Below are 18,390 nucleotides of genomic sequence, written 5' to 3' on the forward strand. Positions count from 1 at the left end.
TATTTAAAAAATTAAAGATTATGCCTATTTTCCAATGTTAATGTATATACAGAAAGGAGAAGAAAACTTTCATGCATTGAGCCTACATAACGCAGCAGGTGTTTGACAAATATTACCTTATTTAATCCTCAGAAACATCCTTATCTCCATTGTACAGATGAAGTAAATGAGACTCAGTTTATCCATGATCATACAGCACTCAAAGTCACTGGGATTCATATTAAAGGCTGTTTATCCAAGAGTTGATTTTACTAGACCACACTGCTGTGATAATACATCCTACAGAACTATCCCTTTTCCTCAGTTTACAGTCCGTGCTTGGTCTTAACTGAGGAACCTAGTTTCTAAACCAACAGGAAATACATTAGAAATGTTTGGAATTCCTAACTAAGGCAGGAGTTTCCTCATTTTGAATATCTGGTAAAATTTTTACCTGCTTCCCTCTCAGTCTCATGCCTCTTCTTTATCATCTCCAGGTTTGCCCTGAGGACCACGATTTGCAGATACCCTCTACTATGCTTTGGTCTGCATTCCTGTGTGGCTGGGCGCTGCCTCATGATTGTTCCCTCAAAGTCTCAGGCCTTTTCTGAGCTTTATTACTACCATATATAGCTCTGACATGGACAGAGTCCCCTAAATGCCTTAATTTTACAGTGGTTAGCACTTCTCTGAGTCTTTATCTGTGAAATAAGGAAAATTAATTTTTCATTTTAAACTCACTCAGCTCTCACATACTAAGCACTTTAAGAGTACCGCTTACTATTTCAACTTGTTGCTGTAAAGACATGAAAGATGAACTTTAAGCCTAGAGTTTATATCTAGAAAAAACAAAAAGGGACAGTTAGGAAAAATAAAAATCAAACAATTAGAGAAGCAGAACATAGGGGGAGGTAAGAAATTCTGAAGCTAAGGCATATGTTGCATCAGAGCCATTGTAAGTTATATCAAATACTACTTTTCATTAAGCTACTTACAGTGACTACCGTAAATGACTCTAGGGCATAAGAACAGGGAAAGATAACTCTAATCAGTGGCCACAGTGAAATTAGTTTCAAAATGCATTGACAATTGGTAAAGTATAAAGATACATCTTGAATATTTCTACATCCAGCTACCTACCAACTTATATACCTACTTATCACCTATCAATTATCCTTCAGTTCTAATTAAAATCCAATGCCAAATATAACTGCAATATTAAATTGATTATTCTTCATACAGATTGTGATTACTTTATTATCATGGATAATTAAGAGTTAACACAAAAATAGCCCCCTTCACATTCTGAATTTTGGATCTTTAATATATAAAATTTAAGAATAAATCGTTTATGAGGAAAATATATCCTAGAATTTTACTACAATTTTTTTAAAAAATATACTGGTTCACATATGCTTCCTTTATTTCACCAGTCATTATTACATTGTACGAATATTTGTTGAGAGCCTACTATGAATAGGGACATAATGGCATTTTAAGGAAGTGGTTTATGGAGATTTTTGATCCTGTGCCTATTTAGCCATAAAGCATTAGCAACTTGATTAGTTTGCAACGAATTTTAAACCTGCATATTGGGTGTGTCAAGACCTGGGGAAAATTGGAATGGAGAAATGAGTTAGTAGTCAGATAATTCAAAGCAAAGGACTTCCCCTTGAATGATCTATTAAATTGAGGTGAAACTATTTTACTAGAATTTTCTTTTCGATTGCCTTAATCTTTCGCTTCATTTTGCATCTGCAGACACAAGCTTGCTGGTTAGAGTAAGGTTATTTATGACACATTACATTCATAACATCTAATATGAAGGATAACAGGCTGAAACATTCAGCCAGGTGGCATTAGACTTCATATGCAATACAGTTTCACTATTTCTTCTATTCTTCCAATTGCTCAGAATATTCACCTGCTATTAAACTTTAGGGTATTAGATTGAACAGAAAACAGCGTATTTATGAATTTTCTTGAAGTATTAAAAGAAGTCACAATAATCTGCAACACACTTCCCTTATATGTGTTATGGCAATTGCCTTTGACATTTTAAAAATATACACCAAATTAAATGGAACTGACAATATCCCAGAAGAAGTTCCCAAGAAGTCTCATACATGGGCTGAACCCTATGCAGTTGTTATTGACATAGGGCAAAATGGTTGAGTATCCGTTTGATTCATATAATTCAACCTAACTTAACTATAAAGACTTAGTTTCCAGACTTTGACATCCTGGTTTTGGGAGGAGTACTTTCTTCTATAATTACAGATGACGATCATTCCTCTTCATCTTACAAGCGTTAATAATAGGAACAAAAATGTACCTGTCAGAAAACCTCTATGGTTTATACCTATTACATATAAAGAAGTGAGACCAATCTAACAATTCTGAATTGCCTTTTTAAAGAGAGAACCATACACTTTCCATTCAGTTGTTTGGAAGAAGAGCAGTTACTCCTTTTAGTTTTGGCTGTTAACATTTCAGTAATAACATTATCTGATATTGTTCAATCTGCAATCAATTACCAACCATCTTACTAGGCATCCAGTTCTTTTATGGGCATTGTAACCCATTAAGTAGTTAAACCAGGTGTGAGGATTAAGCTATTATTCTTCAAGTCAATGAGATAATGGCTTATGCAGGTTGACATAAGATGTACCACAAAATATTTATTATTTATCATGTATACATTAAGAAAGTAAAATCAGCATGGGATGATCTCAGGAAAGCAATACGTATTTTTTGGATTAGACATTGAAGTAAAGTGAATGTATGATAAATTGACAAATTAACATTGCCAGTGTTATGAAAAATGATGTAGCAAAAAAAATTAAGATGTATTTTCATTTTTGATAAGGGGTTTTCCCTGTTATCTGTTAATTTCTTGTGTCTTGAATTGGCAAAATTAAGCACTAGTGTTACAGGAGCCCAAAGTGAGGGAAACTACTCACTTTCAGAATGTACATTAGAAGTTTAAAATCGCACCCAGATTTTTTGTCTCTTTTTTTATTAGTAGGCCTCTGTTAATAGAGTAGTAGTTGCAAACACATACGTGGGTTTGCCAGTAACAACTCACAATTTGTGCAAAGTTGAGTCTTCGAAACTGAGCAAATTTGCTCTCAATTTCCCGCCAGCGCTTGCTGAGCTGGATCTGAGTTGGCTCCACTGCCATTGCGGCCCCATCCTCAGACAAGCCCTCAGCTTGCCTACGCACTGCATTCAGCTCCTCTTTCTTCTTCTGCAATTCCCGATCAATTTCCTATTGAGCAAAACCAATACAGGGCCCAGGGCAGTTAGCTAACCACATCAACCGACTTGCAAGCAGCAAATACTTCTCTCAGAAATTTCAAAGGCTGTTGTCCCTTTATTGTTATCCTTTGAAATTTACAAATATGAAAGGCATGACTGTCATCCTCGCTCAATAATCCAAATATTATTTCAGTTATCCTTTGAATGCTTGGTTTTAGATATTCTAATTAAGTAAATATTTAAATTGGTCTAACATTTTCTTTCTTCTAAATTCCTCTGGTGTCTTGGGATTTGAATCAATTTGGAGTGATAACTCATTATTTATTAGGGACCATCCACATAGAATATAATTTAGAGGGTAAGTGAATAAGTTATTTATTTCCTTTTTAAAGGTTTGAGGAACTCAACAGAGAATGAAGCAAAATAAAAAGTGTAAAATAATGACAGAAAAAACATAGTTAGACAATATGCAAATAAATCTATAGAGATTTAACACTGATGTGTGAAGATGCTCTGATGAAATGAATGTGCTAACATGAGTAAGAAGTCGTCCATATACCGATAAGTCATTAGTTCATCTGGAACAAAGATACACAAAGTCAATTACAATTTTACCAGAAAACACATCACATTTCTTAAATCATTTTACATAGTCAAAAAGTAAAACATTTTATTCATTCAACATTACGTCAATTGAATAACACTTAATACAATACATTTACTGAAAACAACACACAATACAAGGAAATGCATCAAATCAAAGAGAACGTTAATAGAAACAAGAACATCAACATTTTAAATATGATCTTCACAGGTTAATTAAACTGTATAATAAAATCTGGTATTGACATTCTAAAACAACATTACCTTTATTTTCCTTTCATCTCTGGGTTCAGGTAGGCTGGCTAATTTTTTTTCAATGTCATCCAAGCATTTCAGGAGATCATCAGCCTGCCTCTTGTACTGATACCACTGATGAGAAATTTCTAGAGCCTTTTTTCTTCTTTGAGACCTCAAATCCTGTTCATGGTGCAGACATTATTAAAATATCAATATATATGTATAGTGTACTTCTGGCTGCAGATATTTATCAAAATAATTTGCGTTTCTCATCTTTTTGTACAACTTAGGTTAAATTCATATTTAAATGCAAAATATACAAAGACATAATTAAATTGTTTATTCATGAGGCAGGACCCATGTATACGAAGCTAAGAAACCTGAATAACACACTTAAAGTATTTTCTCTTAGCATGTTCAAACTTGCTTAAAAATTTTGTCACATTTAATTGACTCTTAATGAGCTAACTGTTGTGTAGTTTATGTGAAAGAGTTTAATATACAAATACAATTGACTTAACTAGATAGAAACTCACAAACCTAGTGAGTTTGTATTTGACTTAAAATAGGTTAAATTCTAAAACGTATATCTTTAGCCGTGGGGCTCATCAACAAAACTTTAAGTACTCAACCAATATACATTCATGTTTTCAGAAATGCCTACATAAGAGTTTCACAGGCCATTAATATTTTATGATTAGAAATATAAAGCCATTTTAGTTGTCTTATAAACTGTTCCAAGCTGTATGTGTAGAAGTGTCACCATTGTTTGTATATTTGTGAACATAACTAATAAAAAATTATGTTAGACAAATGCTTCTCCTTCCAAGGCTTGCGTAGCCAAATTTATCTTACTATACCAGATCATGCTCTAAATGCAAAACAATTAACTATTTGATAAAAGAAAACAGCAAGTGCATGCTTTCAAATCAGTGTGATAAGACTAATTTAATAAATCAACAATGAGGGGAAATAAGTCATCATGCTCTTTACGAGCACACCCAATATCTTCTGTGATTAATAGAATTAGTCAAAATGCCATTTTATAATTCATGGGAACGTAAGCTCTGCATGCAGCTTTCGTTTCTACAGAAAGTAGCAATTAGGGTTTTATTCAAAGGTTTAATTCGAGCTAAAAAATAATATCAGAGAATTTCTAAAAATTTCATTGCATTGGAAAGTTTTGACCTCCTCTAAAATATTTCATAAGGACCAGAATTGGAACTATTTGATAGGTTTAAAAAGTTATTGAATATGTCGGTATAGACTGGTTTGGCGAGTAGGGTTGACGATTTTGATTAATCAGTTATAGGCTATATTTGCAAGAATAAACTACATTTCATTATCCAGTCTGTTTAAACTTGGGAATTTAAAACTTGCTGTACTTTATGTTTTATGTTGAATTTTCTAACCTTCTGAGGAGTCAGATCGAATGCTGCTTTTTTCAAAGGTAACAAGATACAGCCACGTGAATTAGAGTTGAGCCATGCCTTATTTGTGACATAACTCACATCTTTGCCAAGAGAAAGGGCTTGGTCGTCATAAATCTGAAACATCTTTCATTTCCTAAGCACAAAGTGATGTGTAATATGTAAAATATTTAGAGATGTCATGTAGATTTCTTTAGAGGAATGCCAGATAACCATTAAACACTGCTATTCAGTAGGACACATACCATCATACGACCAGTGTAGATACTTCTGAAAGCTTGCTCACAGTTGGAAGGGTGTGAGTTACATAGCGTTCCGATTTTCTAGACACATTATGGTGTGCTTTTGCACTCCCTCGAGGAAGAGGCCTTTTCTGTTTACTATATTTATCAGCAGTTACCTTCAGAACACCTGCTGGCCAATTAGAATTTCCTTGTGGATTCCTTGCAGGCACAATATTGTGTAATTACATTCTCAGCAGTGTTTATTTGGTTGACTATAGGGGGAAAGGTTTTATTCTCTTATTTGCATGTAGAAAGCAGACTCCATCTACCTGCTAGGTGGATCCACCTTCATAACTACATAGCTCCAAAGAGTGATTTACAAGGAAAAGCTCAGCAATTAACAGTATTAGAAAATCAGCCATGCATGCAAATAGTGATTATTGCAAAGCATATACCAAAAAAAAGTTTCTTTCACAAAACTTTCCACATGTCTAGTCTCAAGAACATCCTAGATATTATTATAGAAAAATTAAGTTTATCCTGCTCTTCCTGCACAATCCAGATGGGTCACGTGGGGGACTTGAAGCCATACACTACACTGCTTAATATGAAAGTAGCAGTTCTTATTCAAGGGCACTAAGATTATTTTTTAGGATTCCTATATAAATGAAATTTGACTTTTGTAGATAGTTGCAAAGAGTGACTTTCTTAAAGGCATAATAAAGTTTTAAAAATAAATAAATGAAAAGAATCTAGGGCTTATTAAACAAGTATCGGGTTACCAAAAAACTGGACCTAATGCAAGTAAAATCAATTAAGTAAAGAAAGCAGGAATAATGGATACATGTAGATCAGTTATTCTGGCAGTTAGGCAGGTTTTTTTTCAATATAAAGTAGCTGATAAACATAAAGCACATTAGAAAATTAAATGTATAAGTACTATGAATGCATTTCCATCTTTCAATTACAACGTAGAAAAATATGTCTTTAAAAAGCCATAACTTTTAAGCAACATGTCTTTCAAAATCAAATACCACTCAAAAATGTTAAATAAAGCACACACATTGAACAGAAAAAGTGAGTTTCTGATGACTAAGAGTCTTAAGCAGATTTTATTAATGCACATTATATTTTACCCTATATATTAAAAAAACCACAGGCAAGGTATATTATAATTTTAGCTCTAATACCTTGAGAGCATTATGTTTTGTCTGTAACAGCTGCTGTTTTATCTTTATTTCCTCTCGCTTTCTCTCATCTGTGATTCTTTGTTGTAAGTTGTCTCCTCTTTGCAACAGTTCTTTTACAGTACCCTCATTGTCTTCATTCTGATTAAAAACAACAAGTACAGTCTTCATTTTGGTTTTTAAAAAGCTGTACATTGTTAACAGAGATAATAAGACACGTTATTTAAACACACAAAAAAAATCCAATTGAAAACTTTCATGGAATGTTATTATAAGATACTGTGCTCATAGCCTTTCTTTTACATTTTGTCCTTTAGGTTTTAAAATAAGTTTCCTCCCATCTAGTCGTAAAGAACACATTTTTAGGGGCACCTGTAGAAAGATGGGGGAGTGCGGTACTTCACCATGTCAGACAACTCATGAATTACTGTGAAAGTACTCTTTTGGCTTTTTTAGTGTAGTTCTAGAAATTAAAAAATCAGAGAAATTAGCTAATGTTATCATTTATAATGTTAACTGATCCATAAAGGAATACTTTATGGATGTGTATTTGTGACTGAGATAACAGCAAATCTGAGAATATTAACACACAACTATATGAAAATATTTTGTTTTAAATGTACACTAATTCCTATCTAATAACTCCTGCTTCATTTCTGAAACCTAAATGCCCAATATTAATAGGAGAAATATCAGGATATTAATAGAAATGATGTGTTAAGTTACCATCAAATAATTTCTAAAATATGTCATATATGCATGTTAATTTTAAATACGATCAAATAATATTAAAATATGGACTGGAAAATGGCTTTAAACATTTTCAATGGGTATTTTGTTCCTTTAGACTGCAAGAACAATATCTTAATTTTCTTTACTTAGAAATAAAATGTTTTGAATAAATGCGGGTCTAATATAGTCGCATATATGACCATGTGATTTTTCACCTTTAGTTTTCTTTCTTACAACTCAGAATGTGAAAACTTTATATCAAGTTGTCTCACATTGCAATGGTACTCAAGGTACACTGATGACATAAGGAAAACAAATAATAAATTTCAAAAGTCTCACGTATTTGTATGTGTGTATTAAAATTCAAGGAATTAGATGTTATATATTTAAATCTATAATGCATAAACCTCAACACACAACTGAGGACTTATTCATTTTGTATGGGGGAATGGAATTATTTTTGTCAGAGACTGGTCAATAATCTAAAGAAACGTACAGCATAATATAGACACATTATATACTTATCATAATATAGACACATTATATACTTATAGTCTGTAAAAGACTTTACTTATTTTAAAATGTGTTGTAAAAGTCTGTAGCATTTTCTAGGGCTGAGGACAAAAACAAAAAAAAATAATTAAAAAACCCGCTTCACTTCTTGCCCTATACCAGTTGAGGGCTCTAGGGCAGAGTTGGGGTCAGCCCAAGAGGTAATCAGTACTTTTTTTTCATCTTGGTGCCCTCTAGTTTCTTCTTTGACCTGAAGTAAAGATTGTTGTAACTCAGCAACTTGGAAAGCCTCTTCTGTCTTTCTTTCCAAAAGCTGAGTTGGCAAGGCCACCAAACCCCATACATGGGGAGTATTGATTGAGGCAGCTACAGGAAGTGGGAACTAAGATTGGTGGGAATAGTTCTCCTATTGCTTCACACACTTATTACCTAAAATTTATATGTTGTCTTCTGATGTCACTTTCAAGTATTGTCTGAGAAGGCTCTAGCACTGGTAATTGTAAAGATTAACAATGCCACAGAGGTGATGGCAGTGAAAGAGGGGAAAAAATTGTGAAAAGGAGGATGAAGAAAGAAGAAAAAGTCCGTTAATAAGGATGTGATGTAAAAATATTCAAGCCAGAAAGAAATGTAGTAGATATTTTGAAATTAGTTGGGATTGAAGGAGAATATTCTGAGGTTGGGAAGAGCCCACATGGTCATATTTCTTTACTCCCATGAAATAAGCAGCATGAGTTTATACACATTTTAGACATATAATGTACTAACTAAACAACTATTTGGTAAAACAACTTTGTGGGAAATTGTAACAAATAATGTTCATATTATGCGTTATTCTCTCTTCATTGAAATAAATGCTATACTACCAAAAACATTGCTGATACAAAATGTCAGTCATCTATGATAGTTGAGTATTTTATTAAATTTTTAGTTTATGATTTGACTCTTTTTTCCAATTACATTTTGCCCTTGATAAGTTCAAAAGTAGGACAGGTCAAAAGAAAATTGCTGGGCTATTTATTAGAAACAGTAAGTGCTCCTATATTACCATACCATAGTAATTCAGTATTTGTAATAAAAGGTCAAGGATATTCTGCATTTATAAAAATCATTAGAATCATAAAATGTGTAATATGTGTTCTGAAAATTCAGTTGGAGACTTGAGTTATCTAAGTTCTTTCCAAATATTTATTTCCACTCCTAGTTCATTCACACTTTTATCACAACCAATTTACCATATCTTTATTGAAGTCTTCCTCTTTCAGATTCACCCCCTGCTGAATTTCAGCCTCCAGTGGTTCAAGCAATTTTTGTATATCTGAGTTAAACTGCTCCAATTCCTTCAAAGGAATGGAGGCCTAAAAAAAAAGATAGTGCTAATTTAAATCAAAATTACTTTTTATTAGAAACATAAACCAAAAGAAATACATTTATTCAACCTCCTGTTGCTAAACTAATGACATGCATTATGTTTCCATATTATGTTTTATGAAGGTTTTGAAATACAACTGGAAAAGTACCTGAGGATGCAAATAAGGAGAAACATTTAACATCACCAGAGCTTAACATACATGCAAGACAGTACAATTCATCATTTGGTGATATCAACAACAGTCAATTTACAGATACATTTGAATGGGCTAATTTTTAATACTCTAAAGTCAAATTTGATCTTATTTTAAATATTCTGATATAAATACATTTGGGTAAATATGTCTCATCAGAAATTGCCTCATTCGTCAAATAACAGTAACCTCAGGTAGAAACGCAGAATTGTCATCTTATCCTTAGAAAAACTACATGGCAATCTGCTGAGATGTTTTAAATGACATTTTTAGCACAGCACAATTGACAGGCACGCTCTTCTAAGACAAACAATGTCATTAGCTTGCCTTAGGAAAAGTTTTGTTGGTGATGCAAATAAATTCAAACGAATGAACTTAATATATTTCACATAAAGAATCTATGCTTTTCAACCTTCTAAACATCAGTTTCTTTACTTTTGAATTGATAATGACCACAGTCTCAGAAAACTTTAAAATCTCTTGACTTTCTAAACAAAACCCTTGAAAACGAGTGGTAATTGAAAAGACATGGAAAATCAAATATATATTCAAAAAAGTGGGCAAGGTTTAGTTATTAGATTAAAATTCTCTTAATAAAATACATTGATACTCTCTCAATCTTTATGCTGTATTTCTTTCCATTAAAACACTAGAACATATTTTATATGGGATAGCTTTTGAAAACCCATAGATGACATACAGAAATCTGATTTTCTTTCAGAGCTAAAACATTTTACTTTTGTAAAACCAATTCAGGAATGAGCCCCGTGTCTTTTGCTAGGATGATTACATTCACCGAGTTTGGTCCCCACCTACCCTTCTCCAGTCACATTCCCAGGCAGAGGTTGAATTTTTATTAGATGGCAACTTCTGGTGAACAATATGGGTAAGTGTAGAAGAAAAACTAAATATCTAAAGGTAATAATCTGTCACTATTGAAGAGTGAATAATCAAATGCTATTCATGATGACATGATTCTCATATGCAACATGAATAACCAAATATCTTCTAGGTACTTCTACACACCCCTGAAAGGATTTATGAGATAATTTTAAGTGACCTATTACGGTACCAGTTTTTAAATCTTAATGATCATTTGCCATTTGAAATACTATAAGTTATTTGAACCAGTATAGATTGGTAGTGCTATAAACATGCTTAAAGTTTCAATGTCTGTATTATTAGCAATTACTGTACTTTAAAATCATACATTGTTTAGATGATGGTAAAAGTAAAAAGATTAACATCCCTTAGAATCATAACTATACAATTATCAATTTGGTGATATTTTATGTTATTAAATGGTTGTTCACATTTGCTAATATTTAATGAAAGCAACTATGTTCTATGTGATTTTGTGAATACATAATGATAATGTTTAAAATAACTTTTATTGAGTACTTGGATGTCAGAAGAACATAGTTCTATTTGCAGTCACATTTACCTGTTTTATTCCAACTGCTTCTTCTCTAGCTCATCTCTCCATGAATTTAACTTCTATTAATTTAAGATACAATTTTCTACGAATTTAACAATTTTTTATATCTTCCAAATCTTCACCCTAAGCTGTTATCTCACTTTTGAATTCCCATCTAGACTCTCCAATAGCCAGCTGAATTTTCACTTGAAGTTTGACGTTCGTAGTATGGAGTACATTATCTTTCCGGCAAACTGCTTGAAATACTAACTTCCCTAGTTTTGTTAATAGAAGACCATTTTTCTCAGTCATTCAGGCGTAAAACATAAGTCATGCTATTTTTGAACATCTCACTCTAATGTCTAATAAATATCAAGTAAGTGTCAATTTACTTGCCATGATCCACTTGCTTTGTATTCCCAGAGACTCCATCGTTCCTGGTCCTTACACAAAACTAAGGCAATGAGCTTTGAACAGATGTAAAATCTCCTTTCAGTCAAACCAGTTCCAGCCTGTGCCCAATGATCAGCTTACTATGTTTCAAAAACCTTTCTTTCATTATGCTATTTATTTGCTGAAGAACCTTCTGCATCTATTGAGTATAAATAGAATAAAGTCCAACCTCCAGCACAGTAGTCAAGGCTTCTCCTAATCTTGCCCCAAAGACTTGCCAGCCTTATGTAAGTGTTCCTAATATAGACCATTTTTTGCAGGCCATTTGGTGATCTTCTGTTATGCCTCCTTCAATGCCCTTAGAATACTTTTCATCTTCTAGTGAAGCACATAAACTTCTGTATGAAAATGCATAGATGGAATCTGGGCTCTACCATTTACTAGCTGAGGGAACTCGGACAAGTTATTTATCCTCATTGAACCTCAGTTTCTTTATAACATGGAGATAAGATGAGTATCTACCTCATAGGGCTGTTACTAAGATCAAATATGTTAGAATGGTGTCTGGTATATAATAAAAGCTTAATAAATGTTTCTTAATAAATAAGAAAATAAATGAGACTATTATTTTCTCTCAAAGTTCTATGTGTCCATCCAATATAAATACATGCTCTATAAATCTTGGGTCTTATTTGTTTCCTCTCAAAATCCTAATCATCCATTGGCTCAGGTCAAGCCCTTCCTCCTTTGAAATCTATGGTTTTAAAGGATAAAATAAATGCTTATTGATATAATGAGTCTTTATTTTACCAAGGGATTTGATGAAATCATAACATTGTAATGGTGAACATGGGGGATTTTAGATTCCAGTTTGGTAGAGTTACATAATTCTGAAGAACAAAACTACTGATTAATTTATCTGCGGCAATATAGAAAGTGATATCACAGCCTTGGATTTAGTTTACAGTGTGCATTTTTTTTTTTAAATCAGGAATTATTTGAGATAGAAAAGGCATACAACAGATACAGTCAGTGGGGTGTGTTCCCTAGACATCCTATGGAGCTGAGTTTCTCATGTTCAACCTACAGTCATTTCTGGTACATAGTAAATATTCATAAGTAAATATTTCCTGAAAAAATAAATGAACAAAAGACTAATAATTGAGAGCCAAAATAGACATTTCAAGGAGCTTTTTTAGTGACATGGAATTTTAAATAACACAATTTCTATGTAGAAATTTCAAAAGACCTGACTGGTTAGCATTATGAGTATGTATATTAACTGCTGCCCAAATGCTAAGCAACATGATACCACCAGGTAAACACAAAAAAGGGGGAAGATGTAAAAAGAGCTTTGGGAGAGACTACCGAAAAATGAAGAGCTAATTATTCAGGCAAGATAATGGAAACTTAGACTTCTTTAGTTCAATGTGTAGGGTCTAGATTTTCCAATAAAAGACTACCGTGCATTTTGTTTAAAAAAACTTAGGAAGATTAAGAATTTGAGTAGTTTTATTTTGTGTAGTTTCAAAGTGATTAACTAAAATCAGTAGGCGAAAATTATTTGGAGCCTAAATTTTAGGTTTATATAAGACCATCGGATGAGGACTGCAATTTTTTTAAAAACACTGATTCTAAAGTAATGCTAAATGTTTATAAGCAGAGACTAGATGAGGATGTATTCAGTCACATTTTAGGAACAAAATCCTTTTCACACGGACATTTTCTTAAAATTTTATAACCTTACAGTAAGTTCTTGTCTCTAAATTCAAGTAGAACTTTTATAGTAGTGCAGCTCAACAGAAATATAATACAAGCCATATATGTAATTTTAAATATTCTATTTGCCATAGTAAAAACTAAAAAACAGATAAAATTAATTTTAATGATTTCACTGAGATGTCCAAATTATCATATAAACTCATAATCAATAAAAATATGAATATTTTACACTTTTTTATATTCTCTTCAAAACCCACACATATTTTGCACTTATTTATACATCTTAACTTGGAGTAGCCAAATTTCTAAAGCTCAGTGGCCACATGTGGTTCATGACCACCTTATTAGGCAGTATAGAGACATATTAACCATTATACTCATAACATTGTAAAGAACTAATAGCTCATAATTACTTTGAAGAAAATAGTGATGTTTTGTTTATAACTTGTGGTGAATTTAGATTATTCTTACGTCAGTCTTATTATCTTGCATTATGTGTTCTGAGTGAAATTTTCAGGCAGTCCTCGGGGTATAGGAAAAATTACGGGAGTGGGATTGACCTGTTATTTCAGGAGTTTCTATTCTCATTTATGTGTAGTGTATCTCAGCTTGTGTTGCACTGCATTCTTATAGACAGGAATATAATATTATTTGGCTTTCAAAGATATATGCTTTGTCTCTCTAAATAAATTTTCCATCCTTAAAGTTGGCAATATGTCTTCTACTACTCTATTTTCCAGTGAAAACACTGCCTTTTATTTAATACAGAAAAAGGTGCTTATGATATCAATCAATAGTTTTAGAACTACCTATATATTAATTTAATCAACCAGTGACCAATTTTATAACCAAAATAAGTTTATCAAACCATTTGTTTTAGCTATGTTACTGGCAGGATAGCACCAGCCATTTGACAGCCATGTGATTAATAGTCTTTGGACACAAAGAGTTGAAAAAAATTCATTGCTTTTCTTAAGAGTTCACTAGTTCAGCATTAGGTTATGCCCATTCTAAAACAGAAAACACTTTCCCACCCAATTAAAATTTTACATGTCATTCCTTGGTCTTCACTGTCTTTGTAACTTGGAATTCTTATGCAACTTGATAAAGGAAACACATAATAACAAAGTGTTTATAATTTAACAGCTCATTCTTGAGTCACCAAATTTTAAAACACAAAGTATATCATGTCTGCTTTTCAATTCAGAATTATGATAAATTGTCTAAAGCAGTTGAAAGCAATGGCTGATAAATCATCTTAATTATTGGGTAAGTTACTTCTATTGACTCTAAAGGAAATAGATGACCACAAAAGAACTAGAATCACAATTAAATCACACAATGTTAGACAGTGCACACAAAATAGGTTTTAGTTATATAGAAAATAATCAAACAAAAGTTATAATAGTGCATGAGAAAGTGTATACCAAGCATAGGTTTTGGACACTTTAATTTTTTACTTACCTTTTCATTTTAAGAGCTTTAGCATGACTGTGCAGTCATACAAAATACATATAAATTAGGACACAGGGAAGTATAATAAATGGATAAATGGACACATAAAGAAGAGACAGAGAAACCGAGAAAGACAACACTTTGTTTTCCTTGATTTTTTAATGTTTCAAATTGCTTAACAACTATTAATTGTGCTTTGTTGGATTATTTAAGGATTAATGAAATTTAAGGCTTTGTTGAAGTTTTGGCATTAAAGCTGACTTTTATAACAAGTTAACAAAGAATAACAGGCTGAAGAAAAGCAAGATCAATTACAAACTGATTCATTGTAAATTGAAAGCATTCAAAATTACTCAGATACACTTTATTAGTTTTAAAATGTAAGCTTTCCTTGGTTAAATATTACTTTGGCATGCATAGATACACTAGCATAATAATGACTGTGTTTACACAGACAGCAAGTAAACATTTGTTAATCCGGACTATGGAATCTTAATAATCATGATAAATTACCACTATATTCAAATCACACTAAAACCTAAATTGAAAATAAAATAATCCAAGTGCTACAGATTGGTTTAAAATTGCTTCAAATCCATCAGTCTCCTTTTTCCATTCTGCAGCTTTGAAAATTTATTTATCATGACAATATTGATATAGAAAAATAAGAAGAATTCATGGAAGCCAAGATGAAAAATTTCAAGGACAAGTAACACCTACAGTACAGAAAAGACAGACTACTGATATGAAGAGTTATTTCACATCATTCTATCTGTAGAGGAAAAGAACTTACAAAAACAAATAAGTGTATTGGAAAGATACTACATCTATTCTAGAAGAAAGATTATTTAAAATATGGTTTATAAACTCATTTATTCTATTATTTTAAAGTTATTAGAGCAAACAAGAAAATGTAAGAAATATTATTTTTTAAATTAAATAAATTGACTCCAAATAGTGACATTTCATTGGCTGCATTCTTTTGAGAATAGGTAAAGTACTGGTTTACCTTTAATGCTTTGATGATAAAAATGTGAAAATGTGACCAATTTGTGAGGCTAATTAGAGGATATTACCCAGATTTCAACTGATTTTGTATCGATGAGGTTAATTTCATGCTTACACATTTTAAAATTGGATGCAAAATATATTCATGGGTCAAGAATCTGCTGCCTACTGTCTACCTTTTATAAAATTTAACTTAGAATATTTCTCTATTTCGTGATTACATGAGTTTCTGGAGTAGGAAATGAATTAAAAGAGGAAAACATTCAAATCTAAAATACATGGGGGAGAGAGACAAAAGTCAAAACATAACACTTTAAGCAATTTTGTATTTTAAACTTTCTTTTGATTTACTTAGGTTGTTTTCCAGTTTTATTTCTTCCATTCCCCCTTCCTTCTTCCATTTCTTCCTCCCTGCCACCTTTTGTTCTTGTCATTTTTAATACAAAAAGTATAACGGAATCACTGTATTTGAAGTGAAATTGGGTATGTTTATACTAACACATAGTAGACCAACAAAAAATACTTGATGACGTAGAGGCAGTAAACTATGCTGAGTCAGCGTATTGAAGTGGACAAAGCAATGGACTGAGATCTAGTATTTGCTAACCAGACTGTCTAACTGTGAGAACTTGGTCAACTCACTGACACTCTCATAACCTCCTATAAACATCTGAAAGTCTCTGGTCCAAAGCAAAATTGCTTTTCATCTACTGACACTGATCAGGGGACTAATTTCCCTTTATCAAATAGCTTTAATTATTTCGAATGTTATGCTAACAAGACCCAGATAGTTTTATCAAATGACACTGCTCACCAAACTCAATTACACATCTACTTTAAAAATATTTTACATGGTTAACAAAGGGATTTATTAGCGAAGTTTCAGTGGACTTAACCTTGTTATAGGGATAACCAATCACACATGTGGAAAAAATAGGCTAGTATAAAAATTATGTTGTTAGGTTCATATTTTTCTTATTCATTTTAGTAAAATAAAATTTGCAGATATTATATAGTTTGACTAGTGATCTGTTACTATTACCTGAAGATATTAGTTGTAAATATTACATATTTAACGCTCTACAAATTATGCCATATTTACAAGTCTTCACCTCAGTTTTCATCTGTTTTTTATAGAAAATTTTACTAAAAATGAATATTTATATACCTACAATGTACTTACAAAAATTAAGAAAATTAAAATTAAAAGAATATATATAGCAAGAATACTGTTCCAATTAATAAACAATATTATTTTCAATCATAGGTGTTAAGTTATAATATGATCAGAAACAGAGTGCAAAATATCAATATATTTGCATTGATAAATCTGACTACAGAAAATTAAGCTTTAATTAAAATTTTTCAGTCCAATAAATCTTCATTGGACCTTCTAGATCCCATTTATAAAATGCATCATTTATTTCCCACCGAAGTTTAGGAGAGCCAAAATAATTACATCACTGCTTAATTATTTTGCACACATAGAACCATATTTTGAGACAGATTAGGCCCAATCATGTGTTTCTTTTTCTTATATTACATGGGAAGGTCACTGACTCTCTCCCAGCCTCCTATAAACTTGTGAAAGTCTCTTATCCAAAGAGTGATTACTTTTATATCTTCTGACACTGATTGGAAGTAAAAAAAAAAAAACTTGATAATTTATAATTATTACAGCAAACAATGAATATTTAAGTATTTGATGCCTGATTATCCAAATTTCATATTACAGTTGTACATGTACATGTACTGCTACATGAATTTTAGTAGCAATTTTCAAGGCCTATATGGAAATTAAAGAACATATGCCAGATATATCCTATAGCAAATAAGTCTTAGTAAAGGATCAAAGTCAGAGAAAATAATTTCACTTTTTTCTGGTTAGTATCAATTTCAGAATAAATAATTTAACATTTCAGCTCCTTAGAACAGTGAAGTATATCTAAATCTCTAGAAAAATACAATCTAAGCAAATTTTATGTATAAATTACATAATATTTTGTAACAAGTAAAATAACTGCCTTTATTAATAGGACATACCTAAACTTTGTTTAGTCAAAATTATTTTGCAGCTAAGTATCATGACAACAATAAAAATATAACATGATGTATATTTTATTATTGAAATTGTTTTTCTTTTTATTTTTGAGATGGAATCTCACTCTGTCACCCAGGCTGGGGTGCAGTGTCGCGATCTCGGCTCACTGCAACCTCCGCCTCCCGGGTTCAAACAATTTCCCCCCTCAGCCTCCCAAGTAGATGGGATTACAGGTGCCCGCCACCATGCCCAGCTAATTTTTGTATTTTTAGTAGAGAGGGGGTTTTGCCATGTTGGCCAGGTTGATCTTCAACTCCTGACTTCAGATGATCTGCCTGCCTCGGCCTCCCAAAGTGTTGGGATTACAGGCGTGAGCCACCGCACCAGGCCTATTATTGGAATTTGTCTACAGACTTTCCTAGTCAATCAGAGTTAAATGTGGAGTCATTTTTGAGTTCATCATCTTCTTGGGTCCTTGTATGTAATGACTTAACTCTAGGCTACCTCTAAATATCTCTAGAGCAGTAGTTCTCTAAGCGTGGTCCCTAGACCTTCAGCATCAATCTGACCTAGAAAAATGTTAGAAATGCAAACTCTTGTGCTCCACTCCAGACCTAGTGAGT

General features: G+C 32.2%; 1 protein-coding gene across 4 annotated transcripts in view; it reads right to left on the reverse strand.

The window, feature by feature from the left end:
- DMD (dystrophin) overlaps positions 1–18,390 on the reverse strand; it is a 2,105,574-nt gene that overhangs the window by 1,228,068 nt on the left and 859,116 nt on the right. For all 4 annotated transcript variants that reach the window (XM_054470954.2, XM_063660502.1, XM_054470953.2 and 1 more), the window contains exons 38-41: positions 9,402–9,524; positions 6,925–7,062; positions 4,108–4,260; positions 3,068–3,250 (exon numbers count right to left, since the gene is read on the reverse strand). In XM_054470954.2, coding sequence (XP_054326929.1) covers positions 3,068–3,250; positions 4,108–4,260; positions 6,925–7,062; positions 9,402–9,524 — 597 coding nt within the window. The remainder of the gene's footprint in view (positions 1–3,067; positions 3,251–4,107; positions 4,261–6,924; positions 7,063–9,401; positions 9,525–18,390) is intronic.

Source organism: Pongo pygmaeus, chromosome X (assembly GCF_028885625.2).
Source record: "Pongo pygmaeus isolate AG05252 chromosome X, NHGRI_mPonPyg2-v2.0_pri, whole genome shotgun sequence".
NCBI classification, from domain to species: Eukaryota; Metazoa; Chordata; class Mammalia; order Primates; family Hominidae; genus Pongo; species Pongo pygmaeus.